This window comes from Chiloscyllium punctatum, chromosome 1, assembly GCF_047496795.1.
Source record: "Chiloscyllium punctatum isolate Juve2018m chromosome 1, sChiPun1.3, whole genome shotgun sequence".
NCBI lineage: Eukaryota > Metazoa > Chordata > Chondrichthyes > Orectolobiformes > Hemiscylliidae > Chiloscyllium > Chiloscyllium punctatum.
In genome coordinates, this window is record NC_092739.1 from 27,524,263 (window position 1) to 27,548,719 (window position 24,457).

Sequence of the window (24,457 nt, forward strand, 5' to 3'; positions counted from 1 at the left end):
TCTTTATGCCTGTTCTTTTATTTAACAAAAACATGCATTGTCTTTTCATGTTTCACATAGCGCACCCCCATCCGAATCAAATCATGTGATGGGCATACTACTGTATAATTTATCTTCATTTGCTCTCTCATTATAGACTCTACACGACATAATCCTGTATGATTTAATGTGCAAACAGGCCTCGCACATGAGGATGCTAGATCAACATTATTAATAACCAAACACAAACTGTCTGACCTTTAATAAGCCTAATAAAGTCGTCGAAAATGTAATCTGACCTTTGAACCCGTGATTCTGAGAAATGCATTCTGCTCAAAATGTATTACAAAACAAAAAGGAACACAATCTCGATTATTGATTATGGACAAAACAAAAGATTTTAGGGCAGCAATTATTCTGGTTTAGACCGAATGTAAGTTTCAGTAATATCTTCACAATCTTTCATCGAACTAACTTCATCGCGCTGATCATCATTATAATTTTATGTCAGCGATATTTTGAATGTATCCATTTATTTCATTTGGTCATTAATGCATTAATTCCCTGACAGCACATTGTTCCTTCGACTTTACTTAAAGTTATGATTTGAAAGTACCGGTATTGGACTGGGTGGACAAAGTTAAAAATCCCATAACCTTTTGACTCTATAAGTTGGTTGCTTTTTTTGAAACAATATGGGGGCTCCGTGAATTCAGCGCATTGCTTGCAGTTGTCGGCACTAACATCCCAGCGTTGGCAATGACTGGTGTTAGTGATGAGTGTGTTACAATGTTAACTCATGATCCGATTTCCGTGACAGCGTAGAGTGGAGGCTAGTTAAAGACAACATTGTTTGTGTGTCCGATACACTATACCCTTCCCCCCAAAGTTGTACTTAACATGGATTAAACACGTCAACATTAAAAACAATCCATTTAGACAAAATGGTTTTACGGTATATTTTTTCGTTTTTGGATGAGCACAACGCTTCATTTCTTTTTAAATGCAAAAGAAACACTTAAATGCTGTTTCCCATTGTATACACAGGATAAGTCGTACATGATTGCATTTTTTCGGAACATCACTGAATCTTACAACCAGAGCTACTAGATTCAAAACTGATATCCACACAGACTTTTAATAATAATATTAATTAATAATAGACAGTGTTAGAAACATACAAGGGTTGCAGTTAGTATATACATTCCCTCGCTTTTAAGCGGAAAAATCCTTCAAGCTTCCGCGTGACATGCTTTTTTTTATGTAACTTCAAAAACACTGGCGTGATATTACTAACAATTGCTTTTATAAAATTAATTTGACATTTCGATATATACACATCCGTTCCCCCAAACGTTTCCTTTTTATTATCACAATGCTGAACTTAAAAAAAACAAGCTTATATAGTGTATTAATAAAGGTGATATCCAGTCAAATAGTCGAGAATATTTTTAACGGCCAAGCGTCCCTTTATCTGATGAAAAATATTTGCAAACAGGGTGTCAAGGGAGGAAATAATACTTGCGCGTTTCCCTTAAATGGGAAAGGCGGCTCTGTGGGGTTTAGCTACACAGGTTTAGTGGTTTCGTCGGTAGTGCCCATTATATTTTAAATTATTTCTTGGAGTTCATCAGTCTGAGAAGTTTCATTTGATTCCTCACACAGGCCTGTCTACGGCATACTGGCAGGCGCTCAAGTTAGACGCTGGGTTCTGAACACTGGCGTATCCGAAACTTGAATGCTGCTTGGCTTTGAGTCTAAGGCTGGCCAAGCTGGAATTGCAAGTGTCTCTATAGACGTAGGGTGGGGTTGGCGGAGCATAGGGGCAGGTTGCTGATGGGACGGCGGAGTTCAGGGACGGGTTGCTTAGGTTGTTCAAGTTATTGAGACTGTTGAGGCCAGAGCCTGGGACCCCGGTCACTGCAGAAGGGACCATGCTAGATGACATGCTCATGGAGGAGATGGAATTGGGAGAGGAGAACATGGCCTGAGAGGAGAGAGGGTTCACGTTCATTGAGTTGAAGAACGGAAAGCTCTTGGTGGAGAGCGAAGCCGATGTCAAGCCCTTGGCGGCCCAGTTGTTGTAGGAGTAGCCAGTGTACATATCATCGTAGGGTTGCATCAGGCCATTGAACTGAGGACCAAAGCCGCTCTTGCAAAGTTCCGCTTGTTGGTTGCGTTCCCTCTTCCTCCACTTGGCCCTGCGGTTTTTAAACCAAACCTGAGGAGAAAACAACAAGCAATGCTTTGAGAAATTTGCAAAGAAAGCGAAGACTCGGAACTACACATCTGAAAAATTCGTGCGCATTTATAGATTAAGTTAAAGCGCACATGAACTGGATCGAATTATTTTACCACTTCGGCAGCGAACATAGTTTATCCTTTTGGGGGATAATAAATCAGTCAGCTAGATCTGTGGTTTCTCAATCACGAGGAGAAGTCACAAGCATTTGGTGTAACGGATATTTAAAAACTTAATGGGTGCTTAATAAAAATCCACCTCACAACTAACCCATTGAGCGCTTAAATAGGAAACACAACTGCTGCAAATATGAAAAACACCACGAATGATGATAGGGGTATTTAATCGCCGAATGAATAAACCAGCGATTTCAGATATTCTTAAGTAACACCTTCAAGCTGACCACTTCGAGGTTGCAGGTAAGGGTTAAGAATAACACCATGTCCAAGTTTACCAAAATATCCACTTGATCAGCACATAGGATCAGGAAAGGGGGCGAGAAAAGCTACCTGACATTGTATTGAGAAACGGATCCTTTAGAGTGTGTTATACTGTTATAGATACTTTTTTTGTGTGTGAGGGGAGGAACACGCGGTGGGAGTAAACTAAGCAGTGTGACACACACGAATCCAGAATATGGTGAGCTGAAATAATTGTATAAATCTGTTTAAGCTCTATGATTGTGATATAATCGATTATGAATGCTGTGATCCTAGGTCCTGCTGTTTCTCACATTGTTTGTCATTTGAAAGGGTTTGCAGATTAATAATTCAGACATAAGCGTAGCAAGAACAGAAAGTACAGTGCGAAAGTAACAGCTAAAATTCCTTTCGCTGTGTGTTGAATGATGCAATAATGCCCTCGGAAACATATGCCAAATGGAAAACACATTACTCTTCAGTGGTGTGCCCTTTCCAAGATAGAATTTAGAAAAAAAACACCGGTGTAAATGTATTCTGAACTGTTCATAGTCCAATACATTACTTAAAGATATAAATGGGGTCTGTTCCTATTTTACATAGGAACAGATGGCCAACTGCGCAATACATGTTTCGCTGTCACATATACAGGAATTTCACTATCACTTCATTAATAAAGATGCCCCGCTGAGACGCGAAATTCACGGGCTTCTATGGAGGTGCGCATCTATCTATCTATCTATCTATCTATCTATCCAACTATCCCCGTGGAGGGGTTAACTGAAGTTTAATGAACGAGGTCAAGCATAAGGAAACCCCCTTTTGTTCCACAATCTTTGGAATCCACATTCAGCACAGGGAGACTCCTCAGCCGCAGTGACATTTGTGTATTGGGATGTGAAGTCAGACAAATATCACAATGGTCTGTTACCCGACTTTGTTTACACAACTGGTGTTCTACATTGACAAACTGATGTCAAACGCTATTTAGCAAGCGACATTGTATTTTAGTGTAAAATAAACCGCGCTTTCGTTTCGAAAGAACATTACACTTTTTTTTACACTTAGCAATACTCCAAGATAGGGTTCGAACTTTGTCTATCTCCCTAATTAATGGACGCTTTCCAGGGATGGCGGGAGGATTTGGCTGTGACAAGCTATTGTACAGTCTGTCTTGCTTAATAGAAATATTTCGAGGACAATGATTAATGCGCACAACTTCAGTCAGGATTGTATTCAGATAAGATTAAAGTTTGGTTCAGAATTCTCTTTCAAAAATTGCAAAGATGCAAAATACAGTAATTTGTTTGCTAATAGGTAAGGGAATGTAATGGGAAAGTACTGTACATTAACCTACCCGTACTCTAGCTTCAGTTAAATTGGTCCAAACTGCAATCTCTTCTCTCGTAGACATGTCTGGGTAGCGATTTCTCTGGAAAGTTGCCTCCAGTTCTTGTAGCTGCTGGCTGGTGAAATGAGTTCTCTGGCGCCTTTGTCTCTTTTTCTTTGAGGGATCGTCTGTATTTGTGTCATCATTTTTACTTTGCTGATTTTTTTCTTTTTCTGTGGGCAAAAGCAAAAGAACAGTGACTTCCCCACTGGTTTCATTGGGAGTGAAACAAATAGTTTACCTGGGAAAGGTAGGTGCTAATGAGAAACAGTATTCAACTTCTCGACATTTGCAAATTTAAATTGCAATTACTCATAATGAGGTAGCTACATTAAATACAACTATTTCATGTCTAAAGTTCATGTCTAATCTATTTGTGCTCATTGCTTCATACATTTGAATTTGGACATTTGTAGAATTATTAAACACCTATTCTAAAGAGACGTGTGCAATTTATTTCCGTGTCTGAATTTATAGCCAGTCAATAGCGTGTTTTCGCAGAGTCAACAAAACATAAACAAGCTGTTCACTTCATTGGTAAATGTAAATCATCTTTCCTTGTACATAACGATTAAGATACGAAGACCCCATTTAGATTGAAATATGTAAATTAGTATTTGATACGCTTACTGATATATAAACAATAATTGACATACAATTTTATTGCTTGTATAGAAATCGGAAACGGAGCAATGTGTAAATATAGTATTTGCACATTTTATACATTGTCTCGTACAGAATGGCGAATAAAATAATTGGTGATGCCAAAACGCACTGCACGTTAATTTCTCTCGAAGACGCAATAAGGCAAGGCATAAAAAAGTGGCACAATGTCCGACTGGGAATGATATCGAATGCGGCGTTATGTGGGTGAAGAAGGCCTTACCTCCTGTGTCAGGGCTGGAGGTGTCCGATAAAGTGTGAATCTCGAGCCGGTGCTTCGGCTCGCTCGTTCGTACCGGTTGCAAACCCGAAGCCATAGCTAATGCAGTTTGTTCCCGCACCAATTTATTGCCGCTGCTGCTGTTTCTAAGGTGGTCCAAAGTCAACGAATCTTTTGCACTGTTCATCTATAAACAAATATATGCAGCCGGGCGACGTTTCCAAGGAGGATTAAATTTCCTTGCAGCCCACCTCACACTAAAATAAAGTCCAAAGGGGAATATAATGATCAAGAGGTGTGGTGATCCAGGAACTGTTGTGCACAAACCTTCAATAAATTGTTGTACAGCTGTTCTTTGAATTGCGCTCTCAAGCTGCTGTCTTCATTAAATCAAAAATGTACCAGAGGAGAAGAAAATGGGGTTGCAATGAATGAATGGTTCCGGGCTGACACTTTGTGTATGTGTATGTCTGACTGACAGGGATAGGTGACTGCAGATAACGATCCCCAGGCTGCCGCTGCTCCTGCCGCAAACGCGCTCCCTGTTCACCAGTGGCTTTAAGAGCGGAGCCGCCTCTGATAACCTCGAGCGTTCCTCCTCCCGGCCAGCCTCCGCCTCCGGCATGTCACTCGACATGATTGACGATACCGCCCGGCCGCTCAACAGAGCGAGAGGGCGGATCTCTCGGCGAACGCTCCGCGTCACTGAACCAATCAGAGACGGAGGCACGGCACCCACACCGCCCCCTGTCTGTGACGTCACCTGTGCGAGGGTGTTGGGTGATGAGAGTGCCCAGCATGCACCTGGAGCGCCGGTTGTTCCCTCAGCGAGATGAGGGAGCAGCACCAGGGACATAATATTTTGCACATTATCAGTGGCACCTAAAGCCCCTACCCGCCGTTCATTTGCTTAAATACCGACTTGCACCACCACCTTATAATAGCACGGAATATATTTTGAATACGGAAATCAATATCACACCAGCCAGCAAGAACAGTATGCGGTAATTGCCGATAGCTCCACGTATCAAACACCAAAATTACTTTAATTTTCGTTCTCTGTGTAACAGATCTGACCGGGACCAGATAACTTTGTTTCTTCGAAAATTGAAGTTCGATGCAAATGGCTCAATTTTCCCCATTCCTTAATCATTAAACTTACTTTCCTTGATGGGCATCATACTTCTTGACAACTTGATTGAAAAAACAACCGGTGTTAGGGTTGGGGGAAAGATGGGTGGCATTGTTTCTGACTGTCTTATCACTGAGCACTTTGAGCATGCTTCTAATGTTTCGATTAGTACTCGAGATAGATTGGTAACATCAATAACGACCGAGAAGATAACCTGAGGTAACACAATATTGAAAATACCTATCTCTTTCGAAGGTGCAGTACTTGCCCTTTCGTTGGAAGACATTTCAGTATTTAGTTACATTCTAGATATGTTATTAATATTCACCTATTAATAAGAGTCTTATACGTTCTACAGTTGCAATCGTGCTCATTTTTAAATTTAAGGATCTGGATCACTTCATTGCGATGAGTATTAGCAATCATACGGAAAAAACAAAAAGAAACGAAATAAAAATCTATAATTGAATTATCGTAGTTTGCATTGAAGTTTAAGGTTGATTCTAGGTATGGTTTGTTATGCAAGGGCAATATTAATTCAAAAGATGAACCTTAAACGGTGTTATTCTCCATAACTGGCGTAATTTAATGTATAAACAATAAGATTAAATGGTTAGCTTTTGCTTCTAAGCTTTTGCTTATAGATATTGGAAACACGCAGCAGATTGGTTCGCATCTAAAGGACAAAGATAGGTCAATGTTTCTGGTCTAACCATTGATAGATCATCAGCACGCTATTTAATTTCTAATTTTTCATTCTAATGTTCAACTAATATCGACGAAAGGCTTAAAGAAAATGAACCTGAAATACTCAGACATGAAATCTTTCACCCAGCGAACTACTTAAAATAAATGATACCTTATTTTGCATGCGTTATATCGTGAGTTTAAGTTCTAAAACAACCAGGAATAAGTCGAATATGAAAAAAAAACGCGCGCTTATTTTGGAATATGAGACATTTCAAAATATCTGGTGATTTTGATTTGCAAATCTCCGCTAATAAATTAAATGTGCTTGGGTCTTAACAATGCTGGTTGCTTAAATTATTTGAAATTTAGCTGACAAGAGCTGAGGACACATCAATTTTGGAGGCATCTTGTTCTGTTAGACTTGGTCCAGAGGTAGCTCTTTAGCCGTGTTTGATTCAATAAGCAAAACAGATTTGCTTTCCAGCTGCAAACTCTAAAGCCAGAAAGCTCTTTTCTTAATTAACCTAACTCCTGAATGCTAGTGACGAGGCTAATAAGGAGGATTTGTAGTGACACGAGGGCTATGACACTTCCCGCGCTCAATATCTCAATCTCCGTGTTTACAGTTTCACGAAGGCTGCGAAAAAAAACATCGCCGCGATAAATGTTTGGACGCTCTTCCTGTTTGAAAGATTAACATTAATCGCCATTCTGTTCGTTAACTGCTTCTAAAGAACATCTATCCCTGAGATTTGGCAAAGATTCTTCCCCACAGAACCGCGTGAGTTATGGATGGAGAGAACGCTCTTAAATTTGTAGTGGTTTTTAATCTGATAAGACTCTAATTTGCTTAAGTCTTTTAAATAGGCTTTAAACGGGTTCTGACAGTTTTCTTATTGAATTTCTTCTAATTCCCAAATGATCATAAAGTACTGACATAAGGTAAATATTTCCTTTCTCGGGCGCTGAGTGTGACCCAGAAGGAAATGAATCAGTCCTCAGGCTGAGAACTTGTGTATAAACAGCACAACCTGGCTGGCGACTTAACATTGGATTATCATTACCTTCTCGAATTCAAGTGGCTTTGACTGTTAAAATTAATAATAAATTTTCTGAAGTTGTAGCTATTAGCTGTATGGACAACGCATTATTGAGAAACCTTGCCAAAGTTCCTGGTGACGCACTGTAATCCCTATTTCAGATCAGTGCAATAACGTTAACTCAGATAGGCTGGCCTTTACCGTTTCCTTGATGGGCTCTAAACTTGGCTATTGCCTGTTTTCTCTTCATGCATATCACGACATTAGACCAGTAAAAGGGGAATTGCACGCCAGTTTTCGCAGTCGCATTAATCAATTAATTCTCGGGTACGACTGTAAACTGTACAATTCTTTCTCAATCATGTAGTTTCACTGATTGTTTACAAATGCTGTCACAGTTGGGGATAGGACTTCGATAAGGCCAAATTGATCCGTAAAGAAGGTCCATGCGTTAAACTCACGCGCCTTTAGAGAGAGAGAGATGATGAACACTCAGTAGGTTTGGTTTAATGTATACATTTAAAGGAAGAGGTGTTCTTGTAAACAAAACAATTCGGGATTTTGACATTGACTTTCCAAGCGGAGGATCCTCGGCCATGTTTGGAAATACATGAAATCTATTCCGCATCACATGAGTGAAATCATGTTGACTCCTAATCTAACATTGAGCGGCGGAACCACACAGATGAGTTTAAAACATTTCAATGGCACCTCCGCATTAAAAGCAGGAAAGCCATTGACACTACCACAGGAATCCATTTAACTTTACTATTTTCACAAGCCCCCAACTTCCCCTCCAGAAGTATATATTTCAGATGCATATTAACATTCGAAAATCTTATATTTGCTCTAGGAAACGTCTATTACAAAATGTGTGCTTTATCCAGCCTCAGTCTGATTCAGACTCGGGTGTAATTTGGGAACATGCTAGTTCATAGCTGAATGTTAATCGGCGAGCCCAACAAGTTTACAGCAGCTCAGCGCAGCACCTCAAATCCCTTTCTGACTCGTGCAGTAATTTCCTGGGTCAAGCCCTATTGCCTAAAGGACAGCAACTACTTTTAACCCCGATTACAGTCTCGCTTATTTGTCAAGGACAGTTAGGAATTGTGTATGTTTCAAAGTTTTAAGATTGGATTTCTCCTCCAGACTGTAGGGTGGATCGCTTGTAGGGTGCTCCCGGTGAAGGATAGAATGGAAACGGCATCTTTGGGAGAGTGATGGCTGTTGACTTTGTCGTGAAAACTGCGAAAACATTTTTTTTTGCAACCTGCATCACTGTTTACCTGTTCGCTTGTAAACCTCCTTCACTAACAAGCAAGGAGACATCCCGCGGATTGTACATATGCTGCTAAAAATGGACGGCAAAGCTAGCCCGGTTCGTTTGATTAAAGGTCTGCGAGGTTTTTTTGTGGCTGAAAATTGGGAAGCTAACATTCAGCATTAGTTGCCATGGTTACCGTAAATCACATAAATCCAAAAAAAACCGGCCTATAATCTGAGTCGAAGCTTTGATTTCCCTGGTGAAATAATATTTAAAAAGGCTGTCAGCTGACAAAACAACCTTATTAATTTTCAGCGCATAAGAAGATAAAGGCAGAGAGTTTTCGTTTTAAAATGCGTGTCTTCAAACAACCATGCAAAATATTGATAAAATGGTCCGCGTCTTTAAATTTGTCACACGGTATTATTAATACAGCCAAGTGTGCTAACGAGCATGTATGTTAATGTACAGCAACGTTTAGGAACTAATATTCCAATTCCTAATAGATTCATTAATGCAGATAAGTAAATCAGTAAGTAAATCAGAACCAAAAAAGATTTTTTTGTTGCCTGTGTGTGTTTGCGTGTGTGAGCATTAGCGGTGCAATCTTTTGAATACAACAGTGCACAGCATCAAAGATTGGATACGAAACTTGACCATTTCTTTGACAGCACAAAATGGCTATATCCAGCACAAATTGCTTTGATGTATGTAGAATTTACTGATGTTTTTCGTCCCATAATTTGAGGACAATCTAATTATTACTTTCGAAGATTGCACCTGGAGGTGACAATCTAACGAGAACCACTTTGTTTCATTCACTCTCTTTATCTATAAACAATTAGTTCACATCTTTTCCATGATGTCTACCTGAAAGCATGCCAAATCAAATGTCAGTTGTAACATTTTCTTTTCACAATGTATCCTGGCACCTGAAATAACAATATATGGTGTGTCTATTGTATGCGAAAATCTCTATATGGCAGTTTTACATAATGACAGTAAAGTACAGTGGCACTAAATGACAAAGTAAATATTTTTCTGTCGAGTTATTTGGTGGTTCTAATTTTTTAAAAACATAATTGAGAGCTCAAGGAAAGACGGGAGAAAACAACAAAAAAACTTAGATTTTACGTAGTTTCTCTACCAAAATAAAGCACCGTAAGACATAGAACATATGTGTTATCAAACAAAATTTGACATAAAGCCATATGAGAATTTCTTAGAGCCAACGACCAAACGTTTCATCAAACAGTTAACTTTCAATGAGTGTCTTAAAGGAGAGAACAGAGGTGGAGATGTTTTGAAAGACAGTCACAGTGCTTTAGTGTATCGGCTGCTGAAGGCATGTTCATTAATGTGGTAGTGAGTACAATTGTACTGATGAAGGGCTTTTGCCCGAAACGTCGATTTTCCTGCTCCTTGGATGCTGCCTGACCTGCTGTGCTTTTCCAGCATCACTCTAATCTAAAATCTGGTTTCCAGCATCGACAGTCATCGTTTTTACCTAGTACAATTGTACATGCTTAATTGGCTAGAAATAAAGGTTTACACATAAGAGTACACATGGCTTGAGGATATTAAATAAAAAATGTAATGACAAGGCCATTGAGGTAAGTGTAAAAAAGAATGAGAATTTTAGAACTAATTCATGCTTAACCAGGAGACAATGCAAATTAGTGACTGGGGATGAGGCAGGGGAGTTGACAGGACTTGGTGAAAATATAGCCACATGCAGCAGAGCTTTGGATGACCTTGAGTTACAAAATGTACGAAGTGCACTGCAATAGCCCACTATAATTATAACAATGGTATGAGTGAGGGGGCAACAGTGGATCAACTGAAGGGACTGGAGTCAGCTGACTCGCAGGTGGACATTTAATGTTTTAGTGATGGTGTGGACATCTGGGGGATATGTCATGTTCGGGTCAGGTATAGAAGCAAGGTTGTCAACAGTCTTGTCTACACTCAGAGTTACTGGAGTCACTAGCTAGAGACTGTGATCGGAAGCAAAGACAAAGGCTTCTGTTCTCTCAATATTTGACTGAAGGAAATGTCTCACTTCATATAGGATTGTGCACAGGAAATTTGACAATTGAAAAACACCAGAAGAGTTGAAAGAATTTGTAATGAGGCAGTGTTGTGTGTCATCATTTTATGTTTAGATTTTACCGCTGTAGTTTTGGGTGACAAGGGTTCGGGTGCTGCTAAGGGTAACTCGCAAATATGAAATCGGAAGTAGCTAAATATAGCTGCTGAGGTGGTGTGGGAACAGGTAGAAAAGATATTGTAGGTCATTCGTTGGCTGTGACCTGATGGTTAGGAATGAAACCAAAAAAGTGCAGTGTCACACAGCTCGATTATGATGCAAAAGTTTTGGACGAAGATTGCGAGACCAACCGTATGGAAGGCTACAGACGTGTTTAGAAGAACAGGAAATGGTAAATTTTAGATAGTGAGCTATTTGTGACATTGATTAGGGTCATTTAGGTACGTGGCAGGGGCAGACGTTTTCTTGGAAGGAATCAAAGTTGGAGATTGGAGATATTTATTTGTGATGTGGGAACACCTTCTGAAGTTTGGTGAGAAAATGTATGCTTGTAAGTTGATTTCTTTCAATATTGAACATTTAATGGATAAAATATGACTGAAAAAAGAAACCCAGTCCAAATCATCCATTGCTCTTTGTGCCTATACATAGAAGGGATCACAAAACTCCTCAAATAAAATTCTGGAATTAAAAAGTGAAATTGAACTGCACATCTGATCCCTCAAATGTACATTCATTTCAAAGCTTTTAGTTATCGAATTAGGATGTTTGAAGGATTGGATACGGTTGCTGGTTTTGGTTGTATTTGCACATATACATTAGAAGATTACTTCCAGAACTTGTAGTCTGTTAAGTGGATAAATTGGTGCTGTTTGGGCAGATTTGTGCTTGTTTTGTTGTCTTATACCTTGGGTTTGTTGTCTTTTTCCTATGTTGGATTACTGGGCATTCTCCAAGATGAAGAGCCATTAATTACCCATTCAGTCAATATTAGGAAGACGACAAAGCTTTTTACAAAGGATTAAGAAGATATCAAATTGTTCCATTAGTATATTCCTACTCACGAATAAGCTTTCATTATACATTTAGTTTTCCCTCGAGTCAATCTAACAACTGCTGCATATATTATACTGACTGTACAAAACAGATAGGCAGTAAACAGATCTTAAAGGGAAATAAACTTTCTTTCATTGATATTTGACAATTTTTTTAGACCTTTCCCGTCTCCCTGGCACCCACACACATGGAGGATTAGCAATACATAACGTGCTTCTCTTGTGTAAGAACCATATTACTCTTCACCTGAAACATGCTGCCTAATTCTAGTTAAAACACTTCCGTAATGAACATTTTCTATGTTAAAGCACAATTTCTACACCCGATCATTGGGTTGCTGAAGTGAACAAATAGCAATTTTAAACAGTTACAATAGGAATTGTAAATTAACTGCATTTCAGGAAAAACTGAAATATTTTAAAAGAGTTCGTAATCCACAGAGCTATGTCGGATAGACAAACCATCTCGAATTTCATTTTGCATTTAGAATTATTGTGCATTTTGGGTAGGCGGCACTGATGGAAGATTAAGAAAGTACAGATTTAGACAGAGGGAAATTGCATGTTTAAACAATAACATCTCATTTTGATATGTTTTCTGCAGATAATATGTATTACGGAATATAACTTGCCATCCTCAATATAATCTGAACATTTAAATGGTCTTGGACCAATTGAACGGTAATGATAAATTTGATCATAAATCTGCGCAATATTTTCCTCTTACTTTTAAGCATCTACTCAAAAATACGTGAAGCACTTTTTAAAATGTAGAGCAGTAGAACACTGTGTATAGAAATGTGGCGGACGTCGACATCTATTAGGCAACACAACACAATGAAATATGTTGTGGAATAAATCAAACTGTCAAACTTGTTTTTGATCAAATTGAAAAAACAAATCACAGAATAAGGCATATGCAACCCTAAATTAGTAATTCAAAGGGATGCCGCACACTATATCATACCACATTGTTCTTTAATCCGTTTTACTTGAAAACTGACCGCTTATATCTTGCATTTTTGTAAATTAGTGAAATGGAGTGCGTTTGAAATGCGTATATAGACACACGGGTCCTATGAAGCTTTGGGTTGCAAATAGAAAGCTGGAAAAAGTCTGGTAAGTTTAGGGAAAACGGATAACTTATAGTGAATTATACTCCAATTTTTGGCAATAAAATAAATACTGTTCTAAATACTTTCAACTTTAAACTATGAGCCAGAGCATAGAAACGAATATAATCGCACAGCTTTACGTACTAAAATGAAAAAGTAATCGGGCTAAACATATTTTTGCAGATTATGGGATAAAGCCCAATTGCCACATCCACACCCAGGAAACCGCACCGCGTAAAAAAGTAATAACGTGAGATGAAGTAAGCCATTTTACGTGACGAAAAAAAAACTTTCGTAAAGTCGAACAATTTTCTTCAGCCCATCGCTTTGTTTCAAAATATGAATACGAAAATTAAGTTTTTTAAAATATAGCATAGTTTGTACTCATACAGGTGTACTGCTTTAACTAATAAAAATACATGCTTACAGATTATTTTCACCCTTCAAAATATACAAGAATTTGTCATTTAAAAAAACAAACAGCCAAATAGTGAAATAATATTCAATATTTGATGATATGCTGTTTTATGAAGGAATTTACTGTTGAGTCAAATATAAATTATTCAAAAAGAAGAAAAGTATATTTTTCAAAATGACTAATTTAAAGTTGGATTAAATTTGTTGCATGTAGGGAATATAGAAACCAAGAGTTCACATAGCAAACTGAACCCATTCAAATATGATACACTTTGCCTTTTGTACAGTAGAGGCCGCTCTAACACAAAGATTAGAGTAAGTGATGTGTAGTAAAGATTACTTCTGGTTTGGTTAGAGGATGTAGTGGAATTCTATTGCAAGGTTTAAAGCAGTGAACGATAATATCCACATCATTATCCGATGGTTCAGATGACGAAAATATTTCAAGACTTTAGAGTCGGAGATGTTAATATACGGTATTTTTGTTTTGCCTACCATGTGAGTCCAGGTGATGCCTCAGGAATTTACTGTCTTTTCTACCGCTTCCAGCTTCAGTTACCGAACTTAATTCAGATTTCCGCATTTCTGTGTCTTTCGTAAATAAATATTCCACAGCAGAGGACTGCGAGGCTGAGAGGGAAACATATAAACGAAGTTCACATCGTCTGTTAATTGTCAAATAGGTACATAAAATTCAATAAGAAAGTTCTGTTCGGCCTTGTGGTTTTCGGCGATTTCAAACATTACCTAGTTTAGATTGATCCGTTGATTTTCGTCAACTCCCCCTCTCAGATCGTCATGTTTTACTATTTAAAAGCTATCAGAAAGCGTGAGCACCGTCAAGCAGTCCTCGCGAAACGCATTCTTTAAATATTAGCAGCAAGGTTATTACAGAATTCAGAGACTAGCTAACAGTTTGGGTAGGCGACACTGATGGAAGATTAAGAAAGTACAGATTTCTTAACCTTTCACTTTGATATGCTTTCTGCATTGACTTATTGAAACTACATTTTTAAAGACAAACACTTGTATCGAATTATTCTTATGGGACGATGTTAATAAAGTGTGAACATATTTGATTTCAAGGGAGCATTCCCTTCCTATTGCAATGACATATGCTCTGGCCTATTTGCGTCCCATTCGCTCCTTTTTTGTAATTGAGGTCATTGCGCAGTTCCAGCTGAGCGCAAAAAAGAGTGAATCTTCAAGCTTACATGAAGAACAAAAAAAGTGAGATGTCTGCACATTCACTTCCCAGTCCTGGAGTTAATGACTTCTTCCTTCTGCCACAGCCACCTCTTGCTCTCTCTCCCTTGCTGCCCACTTCACCCATGTCAGCCATGACATCATCAACAGGCGGCCCCACTAAAACAGTTATTATCTTGGTGTCTTGTAGAATTTCACAAAGCCAACTCTTAAATCTATGTACTGTAAAGCAACTTGCCGACATTTATTCCAAAAGTATGCATTTGCTATTTTTATAATGTTGCATTTGTCAAAAGGCTTTTTTTGTTATTTCCATTAAGCATTGTATCGATATTTATGTCTTCATTCGGGGACATCTCTCCTTAATGAGAGATGAGATTTGCTTCAAAAATAATTTTTGCTGACAATGACTAAAGTGAGAAGATTTTTTGCGGATTGTAGTGTTAGACGGTGAACCAAGGAGAAATAGGTTCTAGTGGCCTAACACCGGAATCAAATATGACTAACTCATCTTCACGACGTGTCAGTTATCATAGGTTAAAGTTTCGACAAAAGTATTAACCGATTACATCTTTTAGCAGGGGGAAAAATGTCTTTACTCACATAATTCGACGCAGTGTTTACGGCAGTTAGAATCCATAATACCGTCGGTCAATGGTTTACCTGAAGAGAGTTGCACAAGGATTCCCGTCAGAATTCTGTCATACACGGAGGCAAACATTCTACAATAGTAATAATTTCAGCAATCTGAAAATTCAAGGTCTGGATATGAAAAGGGACAGTCAAGACAAACAAAAAGGAAACTAACACCCAGGTTCAGAATCAAACCAAAATCCAAACTAGATAGGTAACATTGCATTTATTTCCCTACTTCATCAGCGATTGGTTTATAAAGAATGTGGCTATTTGAATTTCCAAAATATCAGACAACGTATAGACAGCGTCCTTTGTTGGATCCGTTTTACATATTTCTAATACGCACTTCATTAAAAAAGACAACAATCAACATAGTTTTAATTAATAGATAGGGTGTACGAATTGAAGATCTGATCGTAAGTCTGCATTTGTTATTTTGTCTTTGTGCGTTGCAAAATTGCATTGCTGATCTATGTCTAACCTTGAGCTGAACTAAAAATGTACCAGAGAACATCAATTTTATAGCACTTTCCGCAGGAAACGCGAGTTCTTGGCAGCCGACGTCCCTTGATCAATCTCATCCCAAATCCGAGCGATTTCACACGATTTAATCTGTTTCTTGTTTTCTAAACTATAGGCGCAGGCACGGCGGCCACAAGTGCCAAAGTGCGACAGTTTGCCTGCTGGATATTTAGTGATTCCGCAGTAAAATCACAGGATTAGTGTCTGATTGAGATGTCTGTCGGTGGGATATTACAAAATTCATTATCAGAGCGGTGGACTAACTCGATATGAAGTAACGCAGATGGGATTTTATTAGCCCATGGCTTCAAATGTTTGCTTATGATAATTTTTTTAAAAATTTGCATGTCATCATCATGGTAATCGTTTTTTTTTGCTGCTTTTCAAATCTATCTGGATCTAAACTCTCTCCCTTGCAACAGTGCTGGCTTTGCTACGTTGCCGAGTAGGAATAATTTTGCCAAATATTATGACAAGAGCACCAAAATGAAAGGTAATATGGTCTTCTGTTATATTTTCAGTGAAATTCGACGCATTTCTACTCAATTATTTCTGTTTTAATAAGTTAAATTCGAGCTTAGTAATTACTGTCGCACTTGGCGCCCGAGAGACTCAATAAATTAGCTCTGACTGTGCAAACTGTGTTATACACCAAACACAATTTGATAAAATAGTTAAACACCATTGACAAGAGACAATGGTCACGACAAGAGGCACAATTATTATAAATAGCATCTTACGTGGCAGAACAAAATGTAACTGTCTCCACATATTTTCCAATTACTGAAAAGCCTACTGTTACTCCAACAATCATTATAAACAATAATATCTCACTTCGATAAGGTCCAGCCATTAAGACGACAAATCTGGGTTTTCTGAACCACAAATACCATTGCATTTCTCTCGCTCGTTAATCACAGCTACATGCGCACCTTAATGGGTCAAGCACTTTTTTTAAAAAAAAGGCCAGGGTCGTCATAATCATCTGCAACATATTAATTTACAACATTTCTCCTTGCATTAACTGTACAAATGTGATTATCCCCGCACTATTTAAATCTGAATAAGCTTCGGTGCGAGACGTCAGGTTGGCGTGTGCCTTTTTTAAAAGCCTTCGTGTTTTCATTTTTCTGAATTCAACAACAAACGCATCACGGCCGGTCCTGAGATTAGAGAATTGGTGGCTTTGCAAATACTGATCTCGCGTCCTATTATGTGCAAAGAACGATTGCAAATGACAGTTTAACCAATTGACTGGGCTTTTCGGCGTTTGGTTGCATTTTTGGGTAGTGATTTGTCAGGTTTAAAACGCATAAGTGAAATCAGGTGAGAGCAAAGGTTAGGATAGCATGCTATTTATTAACTCCAGCCAATAATGACATTTTTAAGATCAATTGTAATGGCTAAGACTGTCTTAATATAAATTAAGAGTCGATCATAAGCAATGCAATGGACAAATGATATGACTTTATGAAAGTGCATTTCGCAGCTATCGTGCACAAACAAGTACATACACCTTGCAAAGCCATCGTTTCTTGATCAGCAAACATAGCCTGCAACCGACTTCGAAGGTGGCCGGATTTCAGAGGTGCAGTTAATATTGAAATAACCCGGCCCACGTTACACTTCGCTGCGAAAAGACAAGGCAGGCCTGTCCACCGTGACCGCCCTACTGATGTTGGTCTGTGAGCTCACAGGGGATCTGTGACAATTTCTCAAAGTTCGTACTTTCTTTACTAAAACAACATGACCGGGAGAAAGAAGAAAAAAAAGTCGCAGAATCTTACCGACAGCAGCCACTGGGGGACAGGGCAGTTGTTAACAGAAAGACCCATCTTTCTTAAAACTAGACTCTTCCTTCCCCGCCACCCCTTCCTGTCCTATACTGTAGCTGTCAGAGGGCAGGAGCCACCGCAAAGTGAACCCGTAGAACTAATCACCGATTTGACTGTGCGAGGATATGTAGCGAGCAGTAAAATGGTGATCGGAGTTACAAATCATACACACGGGGCGCCGGGAAAGTGGAACGAATTCTCAGACTTGCATTATCTCACATCTGATGAAGGGCGACTCGACTTACCAGACAGAAGCTGAGGGCTTCGGTTTTTGGTGCGTGGGGTTCTCTGTTTTGTAACAGTCCTGCAGACGGCAGATGCAAGCTTGAAAGATTATACAACATAAAATCAACTAACGCTTCCGCTTGATCCGCTTAGGTTTCTCGCTCTCTCTATCGAGATTCTTTAGGATCTGTTTCTCTGTCTATTTTGGAAAGACGTGACGTCAGGAAAGATTCCAATATATCACAGGAAGAGAGAGGGAGAGGGAGTGGGAAACTGAGTCTTTCAAGAGAGCGGGCGAGCCTGTGGGAGTTTAGACTTAAACTCCCCAAAACAGCAGAGCGCTCCGCTGTCATTAGATTCCACTTTTAAAGAAAGGTGCAGTAAACAAACAAGACAAAACCCTTTCACACACACTTCACAGACAATTACATTCGTTTGAGAATCAAAGTTTCTATAGGTACAAAAGTGGCGGAGAGGGAGGAATCCAGCGGTTTTGATTAATAGTAATTAACATAAAACACCACGTATACATTGGGTTTTGTTTTAAAATGTCGCCTCTGTTTGCTTCTGAATAATCCACCTCATCCCGGCCCCCAATCTTGTTCTGCACCACACAGATATCTAAATGCGGTTGGTGTAATGTGATTTATATGTTGCAGTTTCACTCAGTGTCCGTAGCCATGTTAACAGTTGGAATGATACCACCTAAAATAAATATAACGTTGGAATGAATTACAGTGTATGTTCTTTTGGAAGGCCAATAGTAGAAACCCTGGGAGAAGTTCGTCTTTATCTCTCCTGCCACGTAGGTTTTTTTTACCTGGATGCTATGCATGCTGACTTTAGCCTGTCAGTAAATACAAATGATTGACAATCTCAACGTTAGGATTCGGAAAAAAAAGTACGCAATTGGCCAGGTACAATTTTCTTTCGACAGCTGGAAGCAGATGGACAGAAATTTACTTTGAGAACGATCATTTCTTATAAATGTCCAGACTTGAGTGTGCAATGTCGCAATTAGTCTGCACATTACAAAGGAAAGGGTATGTGCGTGTGTGTGTGTTGGGGGAGGGGGGGGGTGCGGTCGGAATAAAAACTTGCTTTTCCTGGCTTGTCTAAAGAACGAATTTTAGCAAAAGTTCAGAGGCTTTTAATTCTCATTAGTATTTTCCAACAGGATTGTAGATCGGAAAAAAGAGCGGTTCACTGTATCGTTGCATCTTTCCTGGAACAGCGCAGATGTAATGAAGGACGTCCTATTGATAGCGAGGATGTTTGGAATGCTTACCAACAAAAAAAAGTGAATAACAGATATTGTTAAAGCATCTTTGATTAAAGCGAAAAAGGAACAAAAATGAATCAACTTAATTACCATTGCTTAGTTAAAGCAAGTTTACAATCTTGGGTTTTTTTTCTTGTTTTCTCACTGACCAGCTACCCCGCCATTCTGCCATACGGGTTTCATTCGATTCGCCTGTGCAGCTTAAGTGAGCATCTGTTGTAAAATGCAAATGTACCACAGAGAAACATAAGATACAGAATGCTTCTTATTCGGGTCTCGAGTGTGTCGAAGGAGCTATACATACGTTTCGCTGCTTTAATCCTTCTTTTACATTTTTAGTCATACCCCCATTAAGCAACTAATTAATGCCTTTAATCACCAGGGGATAAAACATTAGACAGGCCGCTGGAGGAAAGGGGATTTCTGGTAAAGCTAGACATCCCAACATAATTAGGGCCAGTAAAGTAGTGGCGCTTTATGTACCCTTTTCAGATGTGGACCACTGCCTCTTTACAAGATGTATAACACCAGAAATCGCCGAAATAAAGGGTCTTCATGCTACGTACAACTGGAAATGCTGCTAAACCAGAGGCGGTCCCCCTCCTACAACTGCCCCCCTCCCCACCTCACAAACCCCGCCTGAGTTAAATACGCTTATATTTATGGATATATTATGTTAACTAAGAGACGCCTCGCTAATTGTTAAACACAAATTGCGGAAAATAGTAACTTTCTGGGATTAAGGTCCATACTGAAGTTAAATCCACATGCATTTTCATGGATATCACGGTTTTACATTGATGGACATTTCAACTTCTGGAGCAAATTCCATTAAAATCCAATAGAATAATCATTGTAGCTAAGACGGTGGCGCACCACTATAACCCCGCAAATATTGTCTGAATAAACCGTCGCGCATCAAACTCCAGTACCCTACCTAAATGCTGCTTTTGGTTTATCACTGAGTTTTAAACACAGAAATCAAGCAAGAGAGGGTTCTTCAGATACACATTTGCTACTGCCGTGCAGTAAATCATTTCAAACTGGACAATAAAGCTCAGGTTCAAAATTATTCTTCCGGAACGCCCCCGGTTTACATAACGGAAACCCGAGCCTGTCAAGTCCATCCGTACACATTATAATTCATTAATGTTTTAAAGTCGAATTATTCCTGATTGCCTACATTGTTTCCAGCACCCTTTTGAGCCGCACACCTAACAAGGATGCTCAGCATCATTGGCTCCGCGCCACATTGCATAATTAAAAAAAGACAAAAGAGGACTCTAGAGAACCGCAAATATTGCACATTTTCTGTTAATTGAGGATTTACCTTCATCAGGAGACTCCAGAAGCACTTCTTTCGCAGGGAGAAAGTGCAGAGGAATCCGCCAACTTCAGAAAAGGCTGGGGATGTGAGATGTGTAGCCTCGAGGGGTAGCGATCAAACCCTTTCATTTGAAGGAGTTATCGATTTGCTGTGTTGTCATCTTTGGCGACGCAAAGGACACTTGAAAAGAATTTCTGATAGGACTCTCCGAGGGACGAGGTGACCCGACGTCTCACGAAATTCTTAATTACCATACCAACTACTCAAAACATGATCTTCAGACAAGGATGGAGCTAGAAGTTATTAATGTCCTGCCTTCCATCATTCAAATGAAACTTTATATTCTTTTACATTTGACAAGTTTCAGCAGATATTTTGTGTTACTACGTTGGCAACTGAATGTGTGCGCACTGTCGCTCAGTCCACTGTCTTATGTTTACACTATTGTCGTTTTCTCTAAGAACGTTAATTGGGATGGACCATGAACTTATGGAAATTCATGTAAATCTTATGAACAGCATGCTCTGGGGCAGCGATTTACTTTATTTGAATGCAAACTCTCTTTCTGACAGACTAATAAAGTCTGTGAATCCAGCACTGATGGAAGCTACTTTTGTTCCACGTAGAATAACAAGCAACCCCTCTTTGTACTTTACAGATAAACACATAAGGTGGGGCTGTCTCACATAACTTGGGTCGCTATTAACATAATGTGAATATCTAATTATATTTTCTTCATGAAAAACTTTGCTTACATTGAGCAGATTTGGGATATTACGCCAATTCAATGCAAACGAAACGCATGTTAGAATGATATGTTAATAAATGGATTGATGTTATGATCTGTTACAGGTTACTCGAGTTGAAGTAATCAAGGGAAGAGGTAGTGCATGAGCTTTTGCTGAACACTTGATTGCGCTTATACCTGAACTTCGAAGATCTGATAATTTAATCGCACGAGTCGTTTATTTTTTGTAATTTTAAAAAAGTTAATAAAATATATATTGGCAGTTCTGTTTTAGAATATGAGGTACCGGTATATCTTTTTTGTGCGCTTTGATGCAAAGTGTGCATTTCCTAATCGAACTGAAGGAGCTTTCCATGCATCATTTCAGACTAGAGAATTGAGACTGTAGCAGGCTGCTCCAGTTTAAATTCGACAGAGTAACTTTTATAGACTTGGTAAGAATATTGTTCCCGTTCCAGCAGTATTACTGTCATCTTTGATTGATTTTATTTTGGAATGCGCCAAGGTAGATTGATTTTTTTTTTGTTTTGTTTTTATCGAGAGGCACTTCCAACCTAATCACACCCAATTGTACACATACAGCTATTCAGGTTTTGAAAAATGGTGTTAATGTAGAAAGAAAATAAAACTTTCAGCAACTGATACTAATGTAGTTCGGCACCCACCTTCTTTAATAATTGTGGAAGCGGAATAGCGAAGACGATACGGCGTACATTGCGCGGAGCGGAAACATGTTTAATTCAGGAACTGTAAGGAGATTTAATTTAGTAAAACTGAGGCAGCTATCAGGTCGGTAATTTCGAATTCTCGGTCTTCGGTTTGTACGATATTTATCCCAAACGATGCTGACGCTGTCGGGGCCTTTCTAAAAATGGTTCGAAAGCAACATTTGAAACAATTATTTTGAAATATGTACGTGGAATTGAACATTTTCGTCTAATTCCTAGGACGTACCCTAATGAACATAAGTATCGATCTAAAATCTGGGGTAAGTCACTTGCAATATCATTTCAATGTACTCCAAAGCATAAACTTAAAAAAAAAACTTCTGAAAATGAGGGGAAATAGTTTGCCCTTCTCAGATCTGGGCTTTTTTTTGTTTATAGCACAAAGATACATACTTACATAAATCACATCAACTGGAGTTGGACAGCAATTATCCGTGGCTTACGTTTTGTTTACAAAATACATTTTTTAAAGCTCTAAAATATTACTTCTCATTTGTTTCAGTTTTCTGATAAAGTAGTATGCTGGCCTTTAAATATTTAATTCGAAATAATATCCATGCTGATTCACCAATGGAATTAGCTTATTGTTTTAGACTTGTGGCTTTGTCTGGCGAAGGCATATCAATGTTTAACACAAAACCATTTTGGAAAATACCCAAGTAAGTAGAATATAACTTCATATTAATTCTGATAGCTCAATATGGAATGATAACTACCTGCTTTACAACTCGATACACAGGTTTACAGTGCAGCTTGACCACCAGACGTTTCAAAGTACACGAAATGATATCCTGCCTGAAAAATAATGTTTTCAACTTGTTAGAATAATACGCTTTCTATATTCTGTCACTGAAACAATTTAAATAATTATCCCTCATTAGGCAAGACAAACATCCTGCATGTCGCGGTCATTTTATTTATACGAACATCGAAAAGAGTAGGGCGGGGGTATATGTGCCTCTATAGTTGGGCAAACATCAGGTAAGTTGATACATTTGAAACAATTATTTTGAAATAGGCTGCACAGCTTCATGTGTGTTATTTTTTGTGGCTATAGAATTTCTCAAGTACATTGCATTGCACCTTCTGTGAGACGTACATATAAACAGCATCGTTGTTCAGTTCAGTTCTCCAGTACCTTTCCACCATACAGATAAATAGAGGTCATTTGATACACATCACTGCCTATTTCACCATACATTGAACTGGACAACAATGAGTATTTGAGTATTGTGGAGACGCATTTCGCAAGCATTTCAATATTTTGACATCAATTAAGCTCTCAACCTTATGATAACGCACATTGCTAAACGTTTGACTCAATGATAGATATACAACTAAGAAGAATCCACGAGAAATTCGTTTTCTGTATGGTTAGGCAAGGAGGGAATTGAAACATTAACGAGAATCGATGGAGATACAAATCTGATGGAAAATAAAAATGATCAACAAATTGGCAGGATACAGGAATAGTTGATAAAAATATTTTGCTTTCTTCATAAGACCACGCATAAAAACATAACAATTTCGTGTTACCAGGAGTGAGAATATTCTATTTTTGAAATTCCAATTCACAACTTATATCAGAAGTGCTTTTATCAACAAGTTCTCCTTTCAGCATGGGTGTGGTCAACATCAAAATTCCAGTATGTCCATTCAATATGTTCATAGTTGCCATGTTATTGTACATTGTTTGTGTTAGCTTTGCCTTATATGGTAGTACAAAAATGAATCAGCAGGGTGTTGACTCAAGCACCATGCTAATGCTAATATACAAAGAACTGCGGATGGTGGAAATCTGAAACAAACCAGAAATTGCTGGAGAAACTAGACAGGTCTGACAGTATCTGACGACAGAGAGCAGAGTTAATGCTTCGGGTCCAGTGACCCTTCTTCAGGGAACTAGAAAGGTCACTGGGCGAGAAACGTTAACTCTGTTTTCTCTCCATAGATGCTGTCAGACTCCTGCGTTTCTCCAGCAACTTATGTTTCATTATAGGATTTGAACGCAAATTAAAAAGTTGATGTTCTAGCGCAGTTTTGACACAATGTTGTATTGTGAGAGGTGCTGTATTTCAGAGGAGATTTTAAACCATCTCCTTTCTTAGTTGCATGTAAAAGTTCTCGAAACGCTATGTTAAAAAATAGACGAGTTACTCTGGTGTTCTGTCAACCAAAACTCTTCACAAAAACAGATTATCTGGCCATTATCACGTCGTGTTTGCAACGCATCATCGTGGACATAATCTTGGAACTCCTTCCCTTACGGCAT

At 38.7% G+C, this 24,457-nt stretch overlaps 1 protein-coding gene across 11 annotated transcripts; it reads right to left on the reverse strand.

Annotated features, from left to right (window-relative positions):
• Positions 1–913: 913 nt before the first annotated feature.
• Positions 914–21,058, reverse strand: pitx2 (paired-like homeodomain 2). 11 transcript variants are annotated; one of them, XM_072582864.1, is made up of 7 exons: positions 20,713–20,843; positions 19,473–19,595; positions 18,121–18,179; positions 15,486–15,545; positions 14,172–14,306; positions 3,998–4,203; positions 914–2,200 (listed from the first exon to the last, which is right to left on the reverse strand). In XM_072582864.1, the coding sequence occupies exons 4-7, from the start codon at positions 15,520–15,522 to the stop codon at positions 1,637–1,639; spliced, it is 942 nt and encodes a 313-aa protein (XP_072438965.1). In that variant the 5' UTR covers positions 15,523–15,545; positions 18,121–18,179; positions 19,473–19,595; positions 20,713–20,843; the 3' UTR covers positions 914–1,636. The 11 variants fall into 11 exon arrangements, with proteins under 11 accessions (XP_072438965.1, XP_072438943.1, XP_072439010.1 ...); XM_072582842.1 differs by having other exon boundaries at positions 18,121–18,199; XM_072582909.1 differs by lacking the exon at positions 18,121–18,179 and having other exon boundaries at positions 20,713–21,058.
• Positions 21,059–24,457: the final 3,399 nt, after the last annotated feature.